At 36.5% G+C, this 23,821-nt stretch overlaps 1 protein-coding gene across 1 annotated transcript in view; it reads right to left on the reverse strand.

Annotated features, from left to right (window-relative positions):
* The window catches only part of AEBP2 (AE binding protein 2), a 55,788-nt gene that overhangs the window by 25,067 nt on the left and 6,900 nt on the right, over nt 1-23,821 (reverse strand). Inside the window, exons 2-3 of the mRNA XM_030841450.3 lie at nt 9,624-9,831; nt 3,989-4,096 (exon numbers count right to left, since the gene is read on the reverse strand). Coding sequence (XP_030697310.1) covers nt 3,989-4,096; nt 9,624-9,831 — 316 coding nt within the window. The remainder of the gene's footprint in view (nt 1-3,988; nt 4,097-9,623; nt 9,832-23,821) is intronic.

Genomic DNA, 23,821 nt, shown 5'->3' on the forward strand with positions numbered 1-23,821 from the left:
ATTCTTTAATGCTTCCTTTTCTTTCTTTCAAAAGTACATATTTCTGTAATTAGTGGTGAGTTGCACAAACCTGTGAATACACTAAAAACTACTTAATTATACACTTGGTAAGTTTCATGATATGTAAATTTTTATTTTTATTTTTTTTGCGGTACGCGGGTCTCTCACTGCTGTGGTCTCTCCCGTCGCGGAGCACAGGCTCCGGACGCGCAGGCTCAGCGGCCATGGCTCACGGGCCCAGCGGCCATGGCTCACAGGCCCAGCCGCTCCACGGCATGTGGGATCTTCCTGGACTGGGGCACGAACCCGTGTCCCCTGTATCGGCAGGCGGACTCTCAACCACTGCGCCACGAGGGAAGCCCCTGTAAATTATATTACACACACACACACACACACACACACACACACTTCTGAAATGACCTCCCTATTACCATGAGACAAAACTCTTAGCTCTGTTACGATCCTCCTCATCTTCATATACTGAGGGTTGGCAAAGAATTTTTAAATAGAATGTAAGAAGCACTAACCATAAAAGTGATAAATTAGATTTCATTAAAACTAAAAACTGTTCTTCAAAAGATCTCATTAGGAAAGGTGAGAAGGATAACCAAAGACAGACTGGAAGAAGGCATTTACAATATACATATCTGACAAAGGACTTGTATCCAAAATATATACAAAACTTTATATAATAATAAAAGACAAATCATTCAATAAAATAATAGAGAAGGGCTTGAATAGGCACTTCATCCAAAAAAGGAAATTCAAATAGCCAAAAGCCCATGAAAATGTGTGCAACATATCATTACTCACCAGGGAAATACAAATTAAAGCCACAATGGGATACCCCTACACAGACACCAGAATGGCTAAAATTAACAAGATGGCAAATACCAAACTACAGAGCAACTAAAACTCTCATTCACTGCTGGTGGTAATGTAAAGTGATATGACCAATCTGAAAAAGAGTTTGTAGTTGCTAAAGCTAAATATGCCATATTCTATGACCCAGTAATTCCACTCCTAACGATATAACGAAGAGAAATGAAATGAGTACATGTGTGCCATCAGAAGACATGTAGACAGTGTGTTTAGGACAGCTTGATTAATAACAGCCAAAGACTAGAAAACCATGAGCAGAAGAATGGATAAACTATGGTTTATTGGACACTGGAATGCTACACAGCAGTTTTTTTTAATGACTGATACCTACAAGGACAAATCTCACCGCTATTTTGTTGAGTGAAAAAAAGCCAGACACAAAAGTTCATACAACTAAGCCAGGATGATAGAAATCGTAACATGGCCTGGGGGAAGGAGTAGAGGATGGAGGGGGATAGACTGGGAAGGGACACTGAGTATTTTTACTGAAAATATTCTTCATCAGAATGGTAGTTACACAGGTGCATACAAACATACGAAACAAACCTGTAAAGTGCTGAACACTTAAGTGTACTTTAAATACTTTATTGTACATTATATCATGTTACAACTAAAAAAATTTTTTTCAAAGGGACTTGCCTCAAGCATCATCACCTCATCACCTCCTCTCTATAGCCAACTCCCACTCACCTCCTACTACTGTTTTCCAGCCCCATTCATCACTAATTCATGTTTCCAGAGAACCTTTTGAAGGTCACTATAGTGACCTATAGTGACATTTCACTACTTAAATCTACTTATATCTGTATAAACCTAAAGATGTAAGTTCCCTGATGGGCAGAGGCCTGCCTTTCCTACTCACCTTGCTTCCCAAACGCCTAGCACGTTGCCATGTACTACAGACATCAAAAAATGTTTTTTTGATTCAAATGGTTCCTATGATTTATAGAACAATGCCTCACTAAATCACACTCCTTAACTTCTGCCTTTTAAAGACATTTTCTTCCCCCCTCTCCAATGGGAATCTTCTCTAGTTTCTAAAAAGAGATCTGGGGGGGGGGGGGGAATCCATTTGTACAAGCTGTGAAATTAACCTGAACATCATAATCGACCAGCAACAGAATTGCTGCCTTAAAGAAAAATATATGGAAATAAAACGAGAAATGAAATGATTCTTTTACTTTAACAACAATAATCTCTTACATTTACTAGCTATATACTGTACAACTCTATGAGGTAACTATTATTACCAGTTATGTGTTAGATGGGAAGTTCAAAAAACTGTCCCAGGTCACGTACTTCAGGGCCAGGATCTGTAGTATGACTATAGGGAAGACTAGGGGGTTAACATTATAGGACCCACATGCCAACAGAAGGCTCCATGAGACTATTTTAAAAAGAACAAAAGAAATCCAAATGGTTAAACATATGAAAAGATGCCCTACTTCATCAATAATAAAGGAAAAGCAAAACTACATCAGGGGAGCGAATTCCCTAACGGTCCAGTGGTTAGGACCTGGCACTTCCACTGAATGGGCCTGGGTTTTGATCCCTGATCAGGGAACTAAGATCCTGAAAGCTATGAGGCACGGCCAAAAAATAAAAATAAAAAACTACATCAGGATGCAATTTCTCATCTATTAGATGGGCAAAAACACAAAAGTTTGACAACACCCTCTTAGCAAAGCTGTGAAGAAGGCAGACACTCTAACATTGCTGATGAGGACACAACCCCTAGAGAGGGCAGTTTGGCAGTATTTATCAAAATTACCAATGCTTATATAGCCTTTGATCCAACCACTCACATTATTTTGGGAATTTCTCCTACATATACAATTACACATGTACAAGATGACATATGTTCAAAGATTTATCACTGCAGTACTATTTGCAACAGGAAAAGACTAAAAACAGCCCAAGTATCTATACAAGTTTGCTTAAATAAACTGCTACAGCAACAAAATGGAATACTGTAAAACTGTTTAAAAAGAGAATATTGTCTATGAACAGATATGAAAAGATCTCTACTAGAAAGTATGTTACAAAAGCAAGGTACACATACATACAATAAAAATGTTAATAACGGGAAATTTGGTATAGGACATACAGTAACTCTGCAATCTTTGTAATATTTCTATAAATCTAAAACTGCTCTAAAATAAAAAGCTTATAAAAAATAAGATACAGACAGTATATAGTTTATTAGATTTTGTGTAAAAGGAAGGAGAATGATCTTATATATGTATCTGCTTGTAGTTTCATAAAGAATTCACTACTAAGAACAATGGTTATATATTCGGGGGAGCGAAAATAAGGAACAAGAAAGGGAGCAAGATTTCTCAATTAAATGTTTTCTTTATAATTTTTTAAATTGTTAATGATTGTCTTTTCCAAAAAAATTAAGTAATTTTTAAAAAAATAACTCTACAAGAATAATCTCCTTCTCTAACGAAACCCAAGGGAAGTTTCTGGCACAGTATTTATATACCAGCAGATACTGTGTTAACTTATGAAACTTCTTTAAATACAAACTTTTAACCTCTATGGTATACACTTTCCATAATTACAAACCAAAATATTTTAACTTTTAATGAGGATAAAAGGAAAAATGGTCTTTACAGAAAATTGCTCTTTGTACAGATTTCCCCAAATACATCTATTTGACTCGGTAATTTATGACTGAGCTCAGTAGCATGACCTCAAAACTGAGTGAAAAGAATCAAATCCCTTCATGTTCTACAATTTCATTTTTTCATATAATAATCAGTACTGTTTGCTAATAAAAAGGTTCAAACCTATGACAGTGAGAAAATATAATTAGAGCACGAGGTATTAACCACAACCAAGCAATTTTAAAGACATACATTCAAGTCACTGATCTGCACACTAGCTGTTTTCAAGACCCTACCTTCACAGTGACTTTTTTCTGGTCTTCAAATTTTTAAAAATTAGATTATCTTTACCTTCATCTATTTTATAAATTCCATGCATCTACGGGAATGTTAAAACAAATGGTTCTTTAAAAAACTTTTAGAACGGCAAAAGTATGCCCATTAAAAAACGTGTTAACTTGAAGTGAAGAAAAAACTCACATACACTTACTTACCTTAAAAGGTTTGTCTCCACTGTGTGTCAGCATATGCCTCTGTAACCAACTCTGACTGGTTGACGGAGTGTTATATACTTTACAACCTTTCCATAAGCAAACAAATACCTGTTAAAAGAAGAGCCATAATTGTTTTCATCACTTATTTCAACAAGGACTTTTATTCCTTGTAAATTCAAATAAACATGTTGGAAGTCTTCAATTCACAGAGACATTTATTGTACAAGTCAATCAAAATGCTTACTGTAGATAAACTTCCTGAACTTCCAGAATGAGAGGCATAGTTTTAACCCTTCCCCATTAAGGCTGCTGTCCATTCCCTCAATAAGGAACTGATACACCAATCCCAAAGTGCCATTCAGAAGGAAATATACAAAATATTAACAATATAGCCCTAGGAACTAGAACCATGGACCATTATTTACATTTTTTGTATTTACTGCATGAGGGAACAAGCATGTATTAATTGTAAATATCAGAAATATATTAAGGTATAAAGAAACAATGAAAATAAATCAAAACAGTCAATTGGTGGACACTCATTCAAAGAATGAGTAAACAAATTATCCAATTACAATCTTTCTGCTCTTGATTTCCTATTCTCAAATGTATACTAACACTACTTATGTTTATATTGTTCTACTTATTAAAAATGATTTCCAATTACCTTGCTTATGAAGCAAAATCTAATATAGAATGTTAAAATTAATATAGCTGCAAAAGCAATGTCATGAGATACTTCTATCATCATAATAGATCCACATTCTTGGGTTCAGGCAACCGAGTGTGACTGGGTTAACAACTAACAACATAATCTTTTTCCTACCATTGAGGTATCAATTTTTTGACCGATTCTACTTTTATCAAACTGAACACTGAAAACTGCTCCCCATCATCAGTAAAAGAAGTACGAATCTACTGTAACCGCTACCTTCAAAAACCATATATAGGCTCTGTTCTTTTCTAAGGTTATAACAATTATAGATAGAGCCACACTCTGAAGATTATAATGTACTGCATATAGAACAGAACAAAGCTACACACAGGACTGAGGAAACAATCATTAAACAGTAAGTGTAAAATAAAATTTTTTATAAGTCTAGAAAAACAGTCTAAAGTAAATGAGATCAATTTTTACTCAAAATCATTTTACAAGACAACACTGCTGCTGCTGTTTGATACGCTTAAAGAATGTTAGCGCACATCTCGATTCTACAACGGATTTGCTGGTTTCTTTTAGTTAAGCAGATATTGTAAGTCATAACATTTCCTCCTTGGTACTTAAAATTCCTGACCCTAATACATGTTTATAAAATTATTCCTAAAGTTACCAGAATTAAAAGCTACTTTTTAAATGAATGTAGACAAAATTTTCTTTAGGTAAACTGTAAAACCCACTGCAAAGTAATACAATGCAACCTGTAAAAGTCTAACAAGCATGCATAAGGAAAATTCCATTACTATTAGTAAAGTGAGATCAGTCAGATATACTCAAATACAGAGCCAGTAAGCAGCATAATTTACATGCTCAAAGGGAGCGAAAGAAAGCCTACTTTTACTAATTAGATTCCTTCTGCAGTAAAATGATACAAAAAGATTTTATATTAAAGAAGAGAGACACAATCTAAAGTCAGGAAGGGGTTTGAATGGATGATCTCATGGTTCCTTTAAGCTCTTAGGAAAAAACTAGCTCAGTTTTTCACAAAATGTGAACATGTAAAAGGGAAGCAAATGTCTTTGATATTTATTTTGTCTCAAATCAGTCTGCTCTTTCAAGATCTGTCTAAAATGAAGGCTATAATTTTGTATCCCATAATTTTTAGCCACATTAAATGTGCTAACATTTTCAATTTCCTCTGTTAAAAGGTATTTAATAAACAGAGGACAAAATATTCGATAAACTGTCCAAATACAAGAATAAAATATTTCTCATTTCTTGCAAAAGATATGACCAACTTCATGTTGTGTTCAGGAGATACCAGATTGGCAATCAAAACACAAAGTAACCTCCTAAGATTGATTCCACTTCCTAGCAGCATTCGGATTTAACCATGAGAGTCTAAAAATATCATTTTAAATAACATAGAGGTAACTCATTCGAGTCTTTGAATAATAATATCCTATTATCGCCCCTCCTCAAAATCTCCCTCTGGCCCTCTTCCCTCAAACACACCAAAGAACATATACAAAAGTGAACTTAATAAAATGACACATGTAAAATCACCCCTGCAACAAGAAACAAACAGATTTCTTTCTGGCAACTGCTTTTAAAGTAAGAAATAGTTAAGACAGAAAAAAAACAGAACACTAATGGATCTTACGGAACCACTGAAATCCTACAAGATTAAGTTCCCTGCCTACCAAGACTTACGTGTATATTAAGAGGACACAGGGGTTTGAAATTTGATTAGTAAAACAGCTCAGCCTCGTTCCTGAAATCCAGTCATGCACAGAAGTACGAGCCGAAGAACACAATTCTATTTTACTTAACAAAAAAGGTTAAATTTTTCTTGCTTTTTATTTTTTTTTTTATAAATTTATTTATTTATGTTTGGCTGCGTTGGGTCTTCATTGCTGCGTGCGGGCTTTCTCTAATTGCGGTGAGCAGGGGCTACTCTTCGTTGCGGTGCGCAGGCTTCTCATTGCTGTGGCTTCTCTTGTTGCAGAGCACGGGCTCTAGGCACATGGGCTCAGTAGTTGTGGCACACAGGCTTAGTTGCTCCCCGGGATGTGGGATCTTCCCGGACCGGGGCTCGAACCTGTGTCTCCTACACTGGCAGCCAGATTCTTAACCACTGCGCCACCAGGGAAGTCCCTGTTTTTATTTTTTAAATACAAGAAAGTACTCTCATGATTCTTTTTTAAAAAGGTATATTCATAAAAGGTGTTTAAATGGTAAGTTCCTTTAATGTAGAATTAAGTATCCACCCACTTTGAAAGGGTCAGGAAAACCTAAACTCCACCTGATTTCATCCTTCAAATATAAAGTCCACATGACATGGCAACACAAACAGCTTACTGGAAAGTAAAGAAGTTTCTAAGCTGTTATATGACAGTTTTGTTTTTCCCAGGGCAAAGATTAGAGTGGGATGAGAAAAAGAACAGGAATTAATATAGTATTTAGATCTTACTAACTTACTGCTTCAGAAAAACTGTCATCTTTCAGTAATTAGAAACATAAAATCCTGCAGAATTACCAATAATTTACTCATTTGTTTCTGTTCTATTATGACAGTTTAACACTTGGAGTAGAAAGAAGAGAAATAAAAATTCTTTAAAAATGTCATCAAAATCAGCTGTTTTCCACTATACATGAGGTATCTAGAATAGTCAATTTTATAGAGACAGAAATAGAATAGTGGTTACCAGGGGTTAGCGGAAGAGACGATTAGGGAGTTATTGTCTAATAGGTACAGATTTCAGTTTGGGATAATGAAAAAGTTCCAGAGAATGACAGTAGTGATGACTGCACAACAATGTGATGTACTTAATGCCACTGAACTGTACATTTAAAAACAATTAAAATGATTTCTTTTTAATTTCCCTTCCAAGAGGTCGTTTTAAAAAAAAATGTTCCAACCAACAACTACTCTATTGTAGATGAGATCGGGCGCGTTCAGGGTGGTACGGCTGTAGACACAACTATTCTATTTTAAAGCACAAACTAGATCAAGATTTCCTGTCTTATCTAGCAGTATCAAGTTTTCAAATTCTCATTCACACTTTCATTCTGAAAGCTTAAGTCTAGATATCAAAGACTGATATGTAGAAATAAATGGAAACTATGTTCTTCATTAAGCTGATTCTTTACGTTTGTAGTTTAGCAACTAATGTCCTTCAAAGATCAGGACATCTTTCTGAAGTCAATAGCATTACTCTTAAAATTAGCCAGAAAATCTTATTATTTGTAATAAAGTAATTTTATGAATAAGCATTCAAGAAATGACATGGGGGAGGGGGTTTCCATTTCAGCAAGTTTATAGTTACTGTAGAAACACCACAAATTCATGCCTAGCTCTGTAATATCAGTAAGACACGCGCAGGTGCAGCGATTACATGATACATTCAGACTGTTAACTCCATTTTTTCTTCAAATCTGTAAAAGGCAGAAAACATTCTCCTAAAGGCTGTGTGCCAACTCAACTTGTAGGATCAAGACTTAGAAATGTGAAATTCTCCCATACTCCTAAGAGGTCGCCTACATAGCTTGGGATCCTATATGCAGTTGCGAAGTCAAGTGACTAAGCATCATGCCATGGTTCATCATGCCATGGTTCATCATGCCATGGTTCATCATGCCATGGTTCATCATGCCATGGTTCATCATGCCATGGTTCATCATGCCATGGACTACCTTAGTGATATATACCCAGTGACAACAAGCACTGGCTCACAAAAGGCAACTCTGTAATGACCAAGAAACCAACTTGGTTAAGACAGTTTCACTAAAAATCTGAGATATACATATGGGGGCAATAAAGACTGTTACCAACGGAGCTTAACCACTGAGCTGGGTGGGTTACGCAGTGAAAATACCATACGATGGGCACAGTTCATTAATACACACTTTGGTGTCTACCCAGACCCCATATACATTAAATCTAATAACATGACAAATGTTTACTTATCAAGTAACTAAAAGATTGCTGAAACATTATAACATATTGTGATAACAGCAAATATCTCTTAAAAGAAATTTCAAATGCAACACCATTGGTAAAAACCTGAGGAGTGCCTGTTACGGTTGCATGTTTAAAAAAAAAAGATCAGTAATACAATCTAAATATCAATACCATGGAAACAGTTACCCACTTATTTAAACCAAGAAGATTTTAACCATTTTAGTATCAGTATATCTCAAAAGTGATGGCACACTGACAGGCAATGTGTGGCCTAATAAATTATCTGTACTTACAATGTGACATTAATTTCTGGAAAACATACTAAGTATGGTTAACCAAGACATAAACCTAGATGAAGTTGAAAAAAATTATAATATTATCAATTTTATAAATATTTTGGTCCATTACACTGTGCCTCACCTAATCTGCTTTAGCTCTTTATTTACTATTCAATAAAAAGTATATGAACTGACACAACTAAATGGATTCCTGAAAGAATACAGGTCAATACTAAGCCAGCTCTGACAAGACTTGGGAAAGATGATCAATTATCACAAATAATGAGTACAGATTGCCATTTAACAGGACTGTTTATACTAATCCTCATACCAATAGCTTCTCTAGTTAATTTCAGCATCAGGGATAACTTAAGACCACTCTAACAACAGAAATCCCAAACAGTGCCAATTCCTAAATGTCCTCAACTCAAAACATCAGAAGCTTGAAATACATAGTATTCATTTACAATACTCCCACTGTATTGTAGAAAGTCTAATTTCTTCAAAGTAATATACCTAAGAGCAAATTAAAATCCAACACATAATATGTTCTATTTAATTTGATTCCATCAAATGTGGGAAGTAAATAAAAGGGGAAAAAAAAACATTTGAAAAAAATAAACCCTGTGTAAAAGCAATCCCAAATTACTTTGGAAAAAAAAAGCCTAACTAGCAATTATAAATTAATAAAACTAATGAAAACAGGGAGTGAAAAAAAGAAATGACAAAACCAACCCCTCCTCGCTGACCATCTACATGTATGGAACGGATGTGATCTGCCAGATCTGGACTAGAGTTGAAGGAAGCCTGGCACTGGTCCCAACAACAATTATAGGCAATATTTTTGCTTGAAGAAGTAGTGCTTCCTTGTCCATTCATCATTGCTGGAGTTGAACGCCCACTGGAAATTGTGCTGTCTACATCCATTATAGTACTGCTTATGCTACAAAAGAAGAAAAAAGGCTGTGTTATTCCTAGAAATTCACTAACATGAATATGATCTTATAAATAATTAAGATTACCACTTGACATTCTGCCCCATAAAGCATACTAACCATATTTTCCATTAGAAAACAACACTGCTTTAAAATTATTTAGTTTCAAATAATTATTCTCTGAAACTAAATTTCAAATAAATATTATTTGCAATAAAGTGCAAATCAAGGTAAGAAAAGCTAGTTCCTCAAAACCAGATGCGGGATAATTTGAGCAACTTTTGGCAGACATGAAGTCCCCGACACCATACCCTACAGAAAATAAACCAAACCACACCCCACACACACACACACACACACACACACAGCTCTTCACATTTCATCCCTTCCACAGTTCTAAGAGGCATGATAAAGTAACAGATTCCAACTGCAAATAATTCAGAATCAAAAGATTATCTTTACAGTTCTGCAAATCACTTGTTGATCTGAAATCTTTTCTTCTATTCACTAATCTGAGAATACAACTGCTATCACATCCTACCTCTTTCCATCTCAAAGAAGTTGGGAAATTTTGCTGTATTTTCCCTTCTTAATAACAGGCAGAAGAGAGAAATCTGAGTGCAATAAAAGTTTCTCTGATTTTACCCAAGTCTAAATAAGAAGTACTTTCCTGGCCCTCATTTTTTTTTTAAACTCCTTTGCACCAAAAAGACTGAAAATGCCAATCAATCCCTTTAACTTTTTATTTACTAAACAAAGTATTACATGTTAGTAATTCTTTTATTTACTAAAAAATTATTACATTAGTAATAAATAAAATTGAGTAATTTTGAATGTTCAAAATTTCACATCATAATAAAATGTAATACTTTGCCTTCATCTTAAAAGCAATTCATTTTCTAATTCTTTTTTCAATATCTTCTCCATAGAGAAATTACATGGACATGGCATCAATCACAGAAGGACCAACAGTAAGAATGCTTCAGACTAAATCCATTAAAAGCTATATAACTGCTTGTAATTTAAGTACCAGTAAATTATAAAACTGATACTAACTTTTAAGGGGTATGCTTCCCCCCTACCCCCAAGCTTTTATTATAGAAAATTTCAAAAACACAGAAAAATATATCTAAACCTGAACTCAGATACAGACAACAAGCTAGTGGTTACCAGTAGAGAGGCAGGAGGTGGAGAGGAGCGAGACAGGGGCAGGGGATTACGAGGTGCCAACTACTATACATAACATAAATAAGCTAGGACAAACAAGGATATATTGTACAACACAGGAAATATTGCCAATATTTTATAATAACTAGTAAATGGAATATAACCTTTAAAAGTTGTGAATCACTATGCTGTACACCTGAAAATGTATATAATATTGTACCATCAACTATATCTTAATAAAAATAATTAAATCTGAACTCAACAATTAACACTTTGTGCTGTTTTTTGTTTTCTCGTTTTTGGGGTTTTTTTGGCCATGCTGCGTGGCATGCGGGATCTTAGCTCCCCAACCAGGGATCGAACCCTCACCCGCTGCATTGGAAGTGCAGAGTGTTAACCACCGGACCACCAGGAAAGTCCCTGTCCTGTTTGCTATATTGCTATAATTTGTTTTTCTCAATCATCTGCAGGTTGCAAACATAATACTTCAACCACAATTATTTCAGCACATGTCTTCTAAAAACAAGAACATTCACCTGTAACCACTACAACCTTATTTGTTCACACCCAAGAATTAAACTGAACTTTTTAAATAAGCTTAATAATGACTTGTGTCTAACATCAAATGCACCCATTTTACAAAGATAACGAAAATGTTTTTGTAGGATGTTTCAGATGTGAAAAATGTCTCAGATTTCCCTTTGAAGGATATTCACATATTTAAGTCCATCTGGCTAACTATCTACCAGTCAATACATAGATTCTAAATTGCAACTTTAAAACTTCATTCTAAAACTCTGTAATCTCAAGAAAACTCTCCAATGTGAATCAATTCTTGAATACCTGAAAATCTACTTATATACTGTTTGTTTTTGCAGGAATAAACTGTAAGTACGGTATATACTGAAACACAAGTTTTTACTTGAGCACTAGAAATTTCAAGTCTCATGAGGCCTTTATCTGCCAAATGGTTACCTATTTTCCTTATCACTTGCTTCACATATTCTAAAACACTTCAACTGTAAAGTTCAATACTTTCGTAAACCATACTAATTAACTCCAAAGGCAAACAAAATATTAACAATTTTAAGTGCAATACTGTCTACATGCAGTATTATTCACTTGAAAAATAGTACTTCATGTGGATATGGATCCTCATAAAAGGAGAACATAATGCAGGTGTTAAAGGACATGAACTTTGTCCACCATTGGCAACAAGCTGCAAATGCAATGGCAGAGGAGATAAAGGGCAGGTACCCTACCCTGGAAGACGCAAGAGACACTTCACAATTGGGCAGCATCCCCACAGAGCCTCCCAGAGCCCAGCAGGGCAAACTGGAGTCCTGCCTTATGATCCCTTCTTGACTCCTCCAACTTCTAGAAAGTGCCTAATCCTAAACCTCCAGGCTACCTTTTGGCCCCAGATCCATGCCGGAATCAGTGGTTCTATCCAGTCTTAAGACTGATAAAGGCAACAGTCCTGATGCAGGAGAGCACAGGAGACGAGTTACAAGCAATTTCTGATTTTTGACAGGGCCCTGAGATAGATAAAGATTTCATAGAAAGTCCTTCTTCCTATAATAGTAGGATAACAAGATGCTCAGAACTAAAAGGTGACATTCCACCTGACCTTGTGTCTAGGTTCAAGCATATATTAAGATTGTTCATTCAGTTAGTTCTCCTTCCCAATGAACTTACTGATTCTGTAAAATGTGAACAAAAGCAGCCTGGTATTTTTAAGAAAACCTAAGCCAGAAAAAGCACTCACTCTATTCAGATAGTTTCAATAATTTAAAGCAGTGCTGTTCAAACTAATATGTGTATGAACATCTGTGATCTTATTAATCGCAGATTCTGATCCGGTGGTTTGGGGGTAAGACTTGACATACTGTATTTTTAGCAAGAGCCTACTTGTTGATGCTGCTGCTACAACATTTTAATTAGCAAGACTCTAAAAGATCTCTTTCATTATTATTACCCAACTGAAACTGACCAGACTATCTAAGGAATTGTCTCATATTGTAGAATAGTAAGCTAAAGCAACCACGTGTGTGCATGTACACGTACACATACACACACACACACACACACACACACGATGACAGAAAACCCGTAAGTTTAAAAAAAACAGAAAACCACACACACATTGTTAGAGATTCCTACGCAATATTTAGGGAAGGATGTAAGACATTTTTAACATAACAACGTTCCCTTTTTCCTCTTTTCCATGGGCCTTGTTAAGAAACTATCTGGCAGAGCAAACCCTAACGTCTAGAGTAACTACATGGATTTTATGAAAATGGTTTCCCTTGAGAATTCAAGGGCCAGTTCACACATACATACAAGAATAGCCCTTTTCTGATAACTCAAATTACTTCCAAGCAAAACATATGTTTGGTGGATGTGACCACTGTCAATAGGGCTATCAACACTGACAAGATCAGCTTGCTAAATGACAAGATACAGGAGCAGAGGAAGCAAAACATGGATGCTATCTTATGATAGAGAAGGAAGAGACCACGGTCTTGATGTAGCAGTAAAAAAGTTTGCTGACATGGCTTCAGATTCCACACTGCAAATAATCTTAAAAAAACTATCACTTGTCAAGTTTTGGTATATTATTAAATAGCCACACAATTATCTTAAAAAGTATATTAAAATACTCCTTCCTTTTCCAACTAAATATCTGCACGAGGCCAGATTTTCTTCATATGGCTCAACCAACTCAATTCATTGCACCAGGCTGAATGCAGAAGCAGGTATGAGAAACTAGTTGTTAAGCCAAACATTAAATATAAAACAATGTCACTCTTCTATTTTTTTTTTAACTGAAAAAGTTATTTTGCATTTAAAAAAACTTCCTGGGACTTCCCTGGTGGCACAGTGGTTAAGAATCCGCCTGCCAATGCAGGGGACGTGGGTTCGATCCCTGGTCCTGGAAGATCCCACATGCCATGGAGCAACTAAGCCCATGCTCCACAACTACTGAGCCTGAGTTCTAAAGCTCGCGAGCCACAACTGCTGAGCCCGCACACCATAACTACTGAAGCCTGCGCATCACAACGAAGAGTAGTCCGCGCTCACCACAACTAGAAAGCCGGCACACAGCAACGAAGACACAACGCAGCCAAAAAAAAACGAAAACCAAACTTCCTGTTACATATAATTGGTTTATTTTTAGATTAAATGTTTTTAATGTTCTCAGTTTTGAATTTTGATCCTGTAACAGTGATAAATGTAACGTCCATAAACAAGCTCTATGGTTTCTTCAGTAACTTTTTTTTTAAATAAATTTATTTATTTTATTTTTGGCTGTGTTGGGTCTTCGTTGCTGCGCGTGGGCTTTCTCTAGTTGCAGTGAGCGGGGGCTGCTCTTCGTTGCAGTGCACGGTCTTCTCATTGCGGTGGCTTCTCTTGTTGTGGAGCACGGGTTCTAGGCGTGCGGGCTTCAGCAGTTGTGGCGTACAGGCTTAGTTGCTCTGCGGCATGTGGGATCTTCCCGGACCAGGGCTTGAACCCGTGTCCCCTGCATTGGCAGGCGGATTCTTATCCACTGCGCCACCAGGGAAGCCCTTCAGTAACTTTTTTAACAGCTTTACTGAGATATAGTTCGTATTCCTCAATACTTAAGAAAGCAAAGGTGTCCTTACAAGCAAAATGTTTGAGAACCACTGATCTAGACTATATTTAAAGCAAGGCTTAAAGGTCTCTCTGAAATAGACTGGAAAGAGTATGTTTCTGACCTGGAATATTTTTATTTTATTCTAAGGTTAACTGCTGAATTTGAAATTCAGTTTGAGGTGAAACGGGTAGGGGCAGGCTTATCTGCAATCTACTTTTCAGTTATCTGTGAGGAAACTCATTTGGAGTATGAATTTTCCTTGGTAACTTTGAGTCCCTCTTTCTAGGCTACTGAATGTGTAACTTTAAAGGAGGATTGAGGACAGGTACCTGAAGGGGATACAACGTATAATGTGAAATCAAATATAATTTACTCTTATCATCAAAAAACTAAAATATAAGAATTTCAGAATTTCCGATAAATATGTCATTAATTAGCAAAGCTGCAGCTCTGCACTGGTGCTTCTCCAACCCTAACTTAGGCCTCCACTTGTCCATTCATATAAAAATTAGGTCTGCAAATCCCATATCTTATGCTTTATCCAATTAAATGCCTTCCAAAAAGACTCACAGTTACTTGCTGAATGCTCTCTTCTGCTAGGGGACTAGCCCAGTAGCTGGTAACAAATCAAACAGCTGACATGAAACGATATTAAGAGTTTTATTGCTTGACTTTAAGATTCTAGTCACTTCGGGACTGACATATATACATATACTAATATTTATAAAATAGATAACTAATAAGAACCTGCTGTATTAAAAAAAAAAAAAGATTCTGGTCACTGTTGCATTTGTGATATGAAGTAAAGACAATTAAGACCAACCATTAAGTAATGGCGTATTCCAAACACGGTTTCCATACTGGTAATCCCCTTTCATAGCTCTTGGCCAGGAGAATTAAAGTGTATATGGAGACTACAGACAAGCTGCCCATGTCCACAAGTCACATCTTCAAGATTAAGCAGCCAAAATAGAGTAAGAAAAAAACTGGATGCTAATACTGACATAAACTTGTATCATCCACAAACCTCACATGAAATTTAAGTTCATCTCAAAAAAACTTCCTATTCTGATTGACCTGATAAATTGTTAACTTTCTGAACTTACAAAAAAAATACTCATAAAATATCATTTTAATATATCTTATGCATTGGGGTTCCACATAAAAATTCATAACAACAGACCTCGAAATTGTCAAACTACTAATTTTATACTAAAAGGTTAGAAACCACTGAGCTCTATTATGTACAGATTAAGTGCCATAAGCTTTAAAAATGTAGTAGGAAAACAGAATGATCGAGGCATCTAGAAACTCTCTTCAGGATCTGGAAGTTACTGATTGAAGTTCCACAAAAGAACCCCCTTAATCTCTAAAGGATCGAGGCTGTTTCTGTTTTGTTTTGTTTTGGCTGCACCACGCGGCATGCAGGATCTTAGTTCCCCAACCAGGGATCGAACCCGTGCCCCCTGCAATGGAAGCAAGGAACTCTAACCACGGGACCGCCAGGGAATTCCCCAAGGCTGTTTTATTTTTGTTCTATCAGTGAAAAACACATAATCTTTAGGAAGCCTTCAGTTCATAGACTGTATCTGAATTATTATAAAATAAACATTCTCTCATTCTAACTTTTTAAGAATGGAACATGGTTCCCCATATGGACTGAAGAAAGTGCAACGAGGTACAGGGAGACAAAAATTCTACTGGTCTAAGTAAGGAACACTTAACAGGGTCAAGCGTTATAAACTTAGCTTTATTTTGTAACTGGTAATAAACTTTGGATAGATACAAGTATACTATATAGTTTTCAAAATACTTATCAAATTGTAGGTAAACATAACCACACACACGGGTTTCCTTATCTAATTATGTAACAAGGTAAGCTATTATTTGGTTAAAAGGTGATGTTCCTTTCATCTATAATAAAACTGCCACTCAATACTAGAAAGATTACTCTGTGTCTCTCCCATACCTGTAATCAAAATTATTAAAATCCAGAACAGTACAAAACATGTAAGACAATCCTATATTTTTTAATTCAAAAAACTGAATCTAATTAATTCAATTAATTAAAACAAAGACCATATTCTATCATAGGCAGACTAAGGCATTTTGTGGAGATGTTAAGCCCTTATTGATGTCAAATTGTGCCAGTTGCTGGTCAACCAGTGGCAATCCTCTATTTCTGAGAAATCTGAAGTTGTATGCCTGATATGATACAACTTTGAGTGAACTCTCTATTTCAATTATCCGTACCAGTCCTCGCCTCCTTTTGTTGGAAGAGACCATGGTTTTGTGCCCTGCTCCTTATTCTAGGCATTGACAAAGGAATTAAAGGCTAAAACTGAATCCGTTAAAAGAAGAAACAGATACTTCAAGAAAACTATGAACTGCCTGCCTGTTACATCTTATGACTTTATCTTAAGGAAAAAAAGGGATTATGTAACTTACTATATCAAAATTTGTATCACAAAAGTAAGGTGCTGTTTTTAAATCTGACTTCCCATTCTTTATCACAACAGCTAACAAGTACTGTTTGCTATATGCCCTGCATTGTTCTTTGCGCTTGTGCCAGACTGTATTTTCCAAAGACAGCCACCCCCATACACACAGCTTCCCACATCCTCTTCTTACAGCTTGGCGTCAAGAAGTGAGGGATCTATACTACCTCCCCTTGAATCTGAGCAGTCCTAAAACTCTTGCAGAAGTGACACTGCCAGAACTTCCACAGCTAGGTCATCAAAGGCAATACAGCTCGGCCTGTCTCCCCTGGGACATACAGCTTGGGAGCCCTGAACTACTTACTTACCCTATAAAGAAATCTGGCTCCCCTGAAGCCACTGTGCTAAAAAGATCCTGTGAAGAAAGTACACAGAGCTAGAGAGAGATGCCAGGAGCCCCAGCTGTTCTAGCTCCCAGCTGTTTGAGTCTTCTCAGCTCAGGCACCACACACGTGACAGCTTCGTGAGCAAGCGAGCTTTCTGGTGACTGCAGTCCCCAGACTTTACACTGCTCCAAGCTGCCAAGCCCTGCTCGGACTGTAGATTTGTAAGCAAAATAATGTTTTAAACTACTAAATGTTGGGAGTCGATTGCCACGCGGTCATAATAACCGGAACAATGCCTGATGTGAATTAACTCATGTAACGCTTACAGCAACCAAATGAGGTAATTACTCATTATTTACTAATACTCAAGTATTAGTAGCCTCATCTTACAGATAAAAGAGACTGAGCAGATAAAAGGGACAAAAACACAAAAATTATGTGACTTGCCCAGTCACACAAGTACAAAACATTAATGCCAAACAATCTATTTGCCACATTTATACAAAAGAAAAATGAGTAAATTACTGATTTAAGAAATACTGAAATGCTGCCTATATTACATATCAAGATAACGTGACGGTTTCATCTGGTGTGCACACACAAGGTGTTCCTTTGCTTTTGTACATCTACAGCACACACACACACACACACACAAAAGATATTTAGCATTACGTGTAATGTGACTCATTTGAACAGATGAGTCGGACGGTTTTACAAGATAAACTATTAAATTTGATTTCTACAAGTCAATTAGCTCCATGAAAAAAATTAATTCAAGGTCAGTCATACAAAGCAACACTATTCTCAGGTAGAACTTGTTCCAAATTTAGAACTTAGGCCACTGAACCAGATTATGAGACAAACAATGTCAGTGTAAAATCCAGCTCCAGAATACTCCGGGAACAAGGAGGAGACACTTTAGTTTTTATTTATCAAAAACAAAGAGTAAGTTATGAGATTGGTCTTAACTGGGATTAAGGAATTTAGACCACATCTGATTTCTGTAAGGCTGCCTGGTTTGGTCTTTCAAACTGCTGTGGTGCTATAGGCTTTCAGAGCTTTAAACTCAGAAACAATTAGGGGAAAAAAAAGGAAAGATAAGTGCCCAGTTTATTGTATGTGCTATATATATGCTCAGGTCAAACTTGCCTAAGGTCTTTCCTACCCACCTAAGGTGGAAGGAATTCTGCTTCTTTATGATCTGGTTGATCTGTACTGTGAGTCACCTATAAACCTCTTACTCAGAGTAAACTCCTAAACCCAGCTAGTGCCTTGCACACAGTAAATGCTCATATAGTTTTCAGTGACAAATTTAAGTAGGCTTTTTAAGGCAAGTAAAATATATGGCTTTGTCACACTGAGATAATCATTAAAATTAATTGGAGGCACAGTAAAAATCATTAGCCAACACCAAGATATTATTATTACTATTGTTACTGTAATTATAAGCTATTATCACTGTAATTTAAAAAGCTAAATGGATTTTTCTAATCAAGAAAAAGACTACTCTCTATCCCTACAATTATTTCTCTGAATAAAGACAAAAGATTTTTCCCCAAGACCCAGCAGTATTCACCAAATTGGCCAAAAGGGACTTTATGCAACAATGATGAAATATAGTTCATGGAAAACAAGTACGTTACATTCTTCTATCACCACTATGCACTGCGCACATTATTTTCAATTTGTTTCTCATCTCTAGTCTATGCCCTTTAAGATTACTCCACCCACATTTTTCATCCAGCTTAAGAGATCAGCAAGCAATTATCTTCAAAAAGATTGTAATACTAGAAACATTCTACTTCAGTAAAACTACACTATCAGGAGTCACCTTTTACCGTCTTAAAAAGGTTTCCAGAAAAACGTCTATACACAATGATGGTATATTAAAAAATCTGCTATGAAAAACAATACCCATTTTATACAGAAGCAATCACATATTCATTTCGTGTTTTTTTAAGTTAGTGTTAAATCATAAAAATGATTTTATCGGATCATTTCAGTGTACCCATATCTGACAAGAATAACTACAGTAGAGTTCAACACCTCAGAAGACAAGTTCAAATGACTGCCAACAGGAATGTAAATCACTAGAAAGGCTATTGCTCATTAATCCCACCCTCAGTACTTTAACAAGTATTTATATATTCATAATTTTGTAATGACAAAAATTTTATAGTTTAGAAATGAACTAGTAAGTGTATTTACTAAGAAATACTAATACCCTTCTGAAATCTGTGTTTTCTTTAATTGATAACACTTTATCTTTCTAGAAACTCAAAATACAAATGAAAACCAGAAAACAAGTCAAGGGCTTTGAAAAGTGTCAAAATTAAAGAAATAAAATGTCAATAAAGACTCTCTATTCCCCTAAAGACTGAATAACTATAATACTTTAAAAAATTAACTTCCGTATTTCATAGTCTTAAGAGGAATCCAGGTTACAAAGTCTAACTATATAATTACAAATGAGAATAAAGCCCAGAAATGTAAATGAACTCAAGCACCTAAGTTATTCTTTGCTAAAGGGACAGGATGAAAATTAAAACAGCCGCTAATGTAAACTACTGATATTTTAATTAAACTTCCCTGGTCAAGGCTGTTACAACAGTCCTATAGGCAATGTAAGTGTAGTAGCTAAGACCGCGTCTAGAGCCAGGACTGCCAACATTCTCCAGGAGCTGTGTGACTGTAGACGAGACAGTCTGTGCGTGCTTCCTCACCTCACTGGTCCTGTGGATGAACTTCACCGACTCCTTTCAATAAGCTCAAGTCTCAGATTCTTAAGCAAACCAGACAATCAACAGTGGGTTTTCTTCTAAAACAGTGTGTAAATACATATTTTTCTTGAGAAACAAAATATAAGTTGGGGAATCCTGCTTTTTTAAAATTATTCAAATAACCACAACTTTTTTCAAATACTGTTTTCACATATGCTGCTTAAAAGAACTGGGGGAAGAAATAAGGCATAGAATGGTTCAACTCCTTGTTTCATGCAGCCACACTAGTAATAGTGAGAAAGAAGAAATATATATCAGGTACATCCACATTCAGCTGAATTCAACCAATTACAGAGTTACTGAATATACAGAGTGTAACAGGTGAGTGCGCTACAGGTAAGTGCTGGAAGTATAAATAGGACCTGATTTTAATCTTAAAAATGTTATAGCCTGGAGAAGACAAACAAACACAAATGGATATTTCAATGCAACGCCATAAATATGAATTAGAATTATGGTGATTTTTGAACTCAGAAGAACCTAAAGTATCTTTGAGATCCTGGATGGAGCAAAGACACACCTGCAATATTCTGTGTTTGTCTAAAGGATAGGAAACACACACACACACAGACACACACACACACAGACAGACACACACACACACACACACACACACACACACAGAGCATATATACAGAATAGGTTCCTAATCTCAGGGAGCACACATTCCAGCAAGAGAGATGAACAGTAAATACTTACTCAAATTGTGATAGGGCCAATGCAGAACTTTGAGTGTGGCAATGAGCCTAATAAAGAATTGGGGACAGTCTGCCTGAGAAAATGTTCAAGGTAAGACCTGATCGTGACTAGGAGTTACAAACACAGAAGCTGGAGAACGGAAAAGAATGTGATTCACGATATGATACATATATTTATCTTCTGACTTCCATTAGAGCACTTGCCAAATCTACAGCAGATTTATCACATCTGAGCTCCAAATTTCTTTATACTGTTTAGTCCAAAACCCTCACTTTAAAGAAAGAGTCAATCTACAGCTCAGAGAAATGAAACGATTTGCCAAATATCCTGCAGGCAGTCTCTAGTAATGCCAGTACTACAATACTGATTATTCTCAATAAAGTATTCTTCCCACATTTTACACATGAAAAATGGGAAAATAAATGACACTGAATTAATTACAGCCCTAGGCCCTTTACATATTCCGTCTCATTTAACCATAACACTAAGATACTTCTTCTAGGGCTTCCCTGGTGGCACAGTGGGTAAGAATCTGCCTGCCAATGCAGGGGACACGGGTTCGAGCCCTGGTCCGGGAAGATCCCACATGCCATGGAGCAACTAAGCCCGTGCACCACAACTACTGAGCCTGCGCTCTAGAGCCCACGTGCCACAACTATTGAAGCCCACGCGCCTAGAGCCCGTGATCCACAAGAGAAGCCACCACAATGAGAAGCCTGCGCGTTGCAACAAAGAGCAGCCCCCACTCGATGCAACTCAAGAAAGCCCGCGTGCAGCAACAAAGACCCAATGCAGCCATACATAAATAGACAGACAGATACTACTTCTATTTTAAAGCTAAGGAAACAACTTCTGAAAAGTTAAATTATAACGCCAAGTCTTTCTGACTTAGAGGTTCATGCCCTTTCACTACCCAATGTTCCTTTAGCTGTTTTAGTGATAGATGTGTCTAGAAAAATATGGTGAAGTACTGTTCCAGTTAACTCGTCAAGAAAAAAACTTTTTACTCAGAAATAGTAACACTATTTCTCTCATTGATCACTCAGGAAATTAGCTTTTCTTTCCTTTAATTCAGTTTCCCAAGCATGACTTTTTCCCCAACTTCTACCCCAGCTCGAGTCTCTTTATTTCACACCTGTACTACTCCTACCACCTCCTAAATGGTCTCCCAGCTCCCAAGCTTTCCTTCTCTACCTCTGCCACACGTGACTAATTTTCCGGTAACACAAGTTTCATCATTCATTCAAAATATATTTTAAAATACCTAAAATGATTGTCAAGCACTGTGCCAGGTACCGCAGATAGTGCAATGTTCAAAACAGATGTAGTTCCTATTCTCAAGGAGCTCATATTCTAGGAAGAGAGATGAACAGTAAATAATTACTCAAACTGTGATAAAAGCAATGCAGAACTTGAAGGGCTAGCAATGTGTCCAACAAAGAATCAGGGATAGTTTGCCTGAGAAAATGTTCAAGGTAAGACCTGATCATGACTAGGAGTTACAAACACAGAAGTTGGGGAGAGGCAAAGAATCCAATTCACAAGCCTATAGAGAGAAAGATGGGCAAATTTGTGTTTGCATGAAAGGTCACATTTTAGTCATTAATTCTTATTTCCCTGTTCCAATGTGGATCCTCTAATCTAGGCAGAAAGTTTTCTGAATATGCTAGGCTCTTTCCTTCCTATGTTTCATTTCGGCTTCCTAGAAATTTCTTTTCATCACTCAACTAACCCTAAAATCCAGTCCCTCTCCCATCAAAACTTTAGTCATCGACTATAATACTCCACAGTTTTAATTTTTATGTACTGTGTCACAAACAATTTACAGGAAAACTAGAAAACAATGGAATCACCTTTTTAGTCTTCTCTTTAAAAACTATCTGGGGATGCACATCTTTCTTATCATTAAACAGGGTTAAATGCTAACCATCAGTAAATTCTCAAAAATGACTTTTTTAAAAAATTAATTTATTTATTTATTTTTGGCTGCATTGGGTCTTCGGTGCTGCGCACAGGTTTTTTCTAGTTGCGGCGAGCAGGGGCTACTCTTTGTTGCGGTGTGCGGGCTTTTCTCCACGGTGGCCTCTCTTGTCGCGGAGCATGGGCTCTAGGCACACGGAAATCAAGGCTGTGGCACGCAGGCTCAGTAGTTGTGGCGCACGGGCTTAGTTGCTCCACGGCATGTGGGATCTTCCCAGATCAGGAATCGAACCCGTGTCCCCTGCACTGGCAGGCGGATTCTTAACCAATGCGCAACCAGGGAAGCCCAAAAATGATTTTTTAAACATCTAAACATCTACCTGATCTCCTATCCATGCCCAAAATTGTCCGTTTAGTTCTAAGGTCAATATCACTATTACTTTCACAAATGTATACTATCAGTCATAAAAATGAACTCAATATGCGGTTAGATAACTGCAGATCCATTACCATTACTAGAAAACATATCCCAAAACCTTTTAGTAATAGATCAGCAGCATTACTTACATATTAAAAACTATTAAAAACAAAAGGTATTAAGAGGCCTTTTAGGTCAACCATATATGTTAAAGAAAATGATTAAAATGTAGATTTTGTAATGAAATATTTTGGTATAGCGTATCCTTTTGCAAGTTTCTGCAGCACTCATTTACAGATATTTGCCACACATTTAACAGCTGGTACAGTACTTTTGGCATTTCAGATCTTAAACTGCTTCAACCAAAGACCAGTGCTAGCTTGACTATTATCAGCTCTTGTTCACAGTCTGTCTCCCCCACCCATGAGGTCAGGTGCTTTGTTTTACTCACTGCTGTGTACCCAACACCTAGAATAGTACCTGGCACATAACGGGGGTTCTACGTACATCTGTGGAATAAATACCTATCACATAATACATGCTTAGAAAATTGTGTGCGAAATACTGT

Source organism: Globicephala melas, chromosome 10 (assembly GCF_963455315.2).
Source record: "Globicephala melas chromosome 10, mGloMel1.2, whole genome shotgun sequence".
Taxonomy (NCBI): domain Eukaryota; kingdom Metazoa; phylum Chordata; class Mammalia; order Artiodactyla; family Delphinidae; genus Globicephala; species Globicephala melas.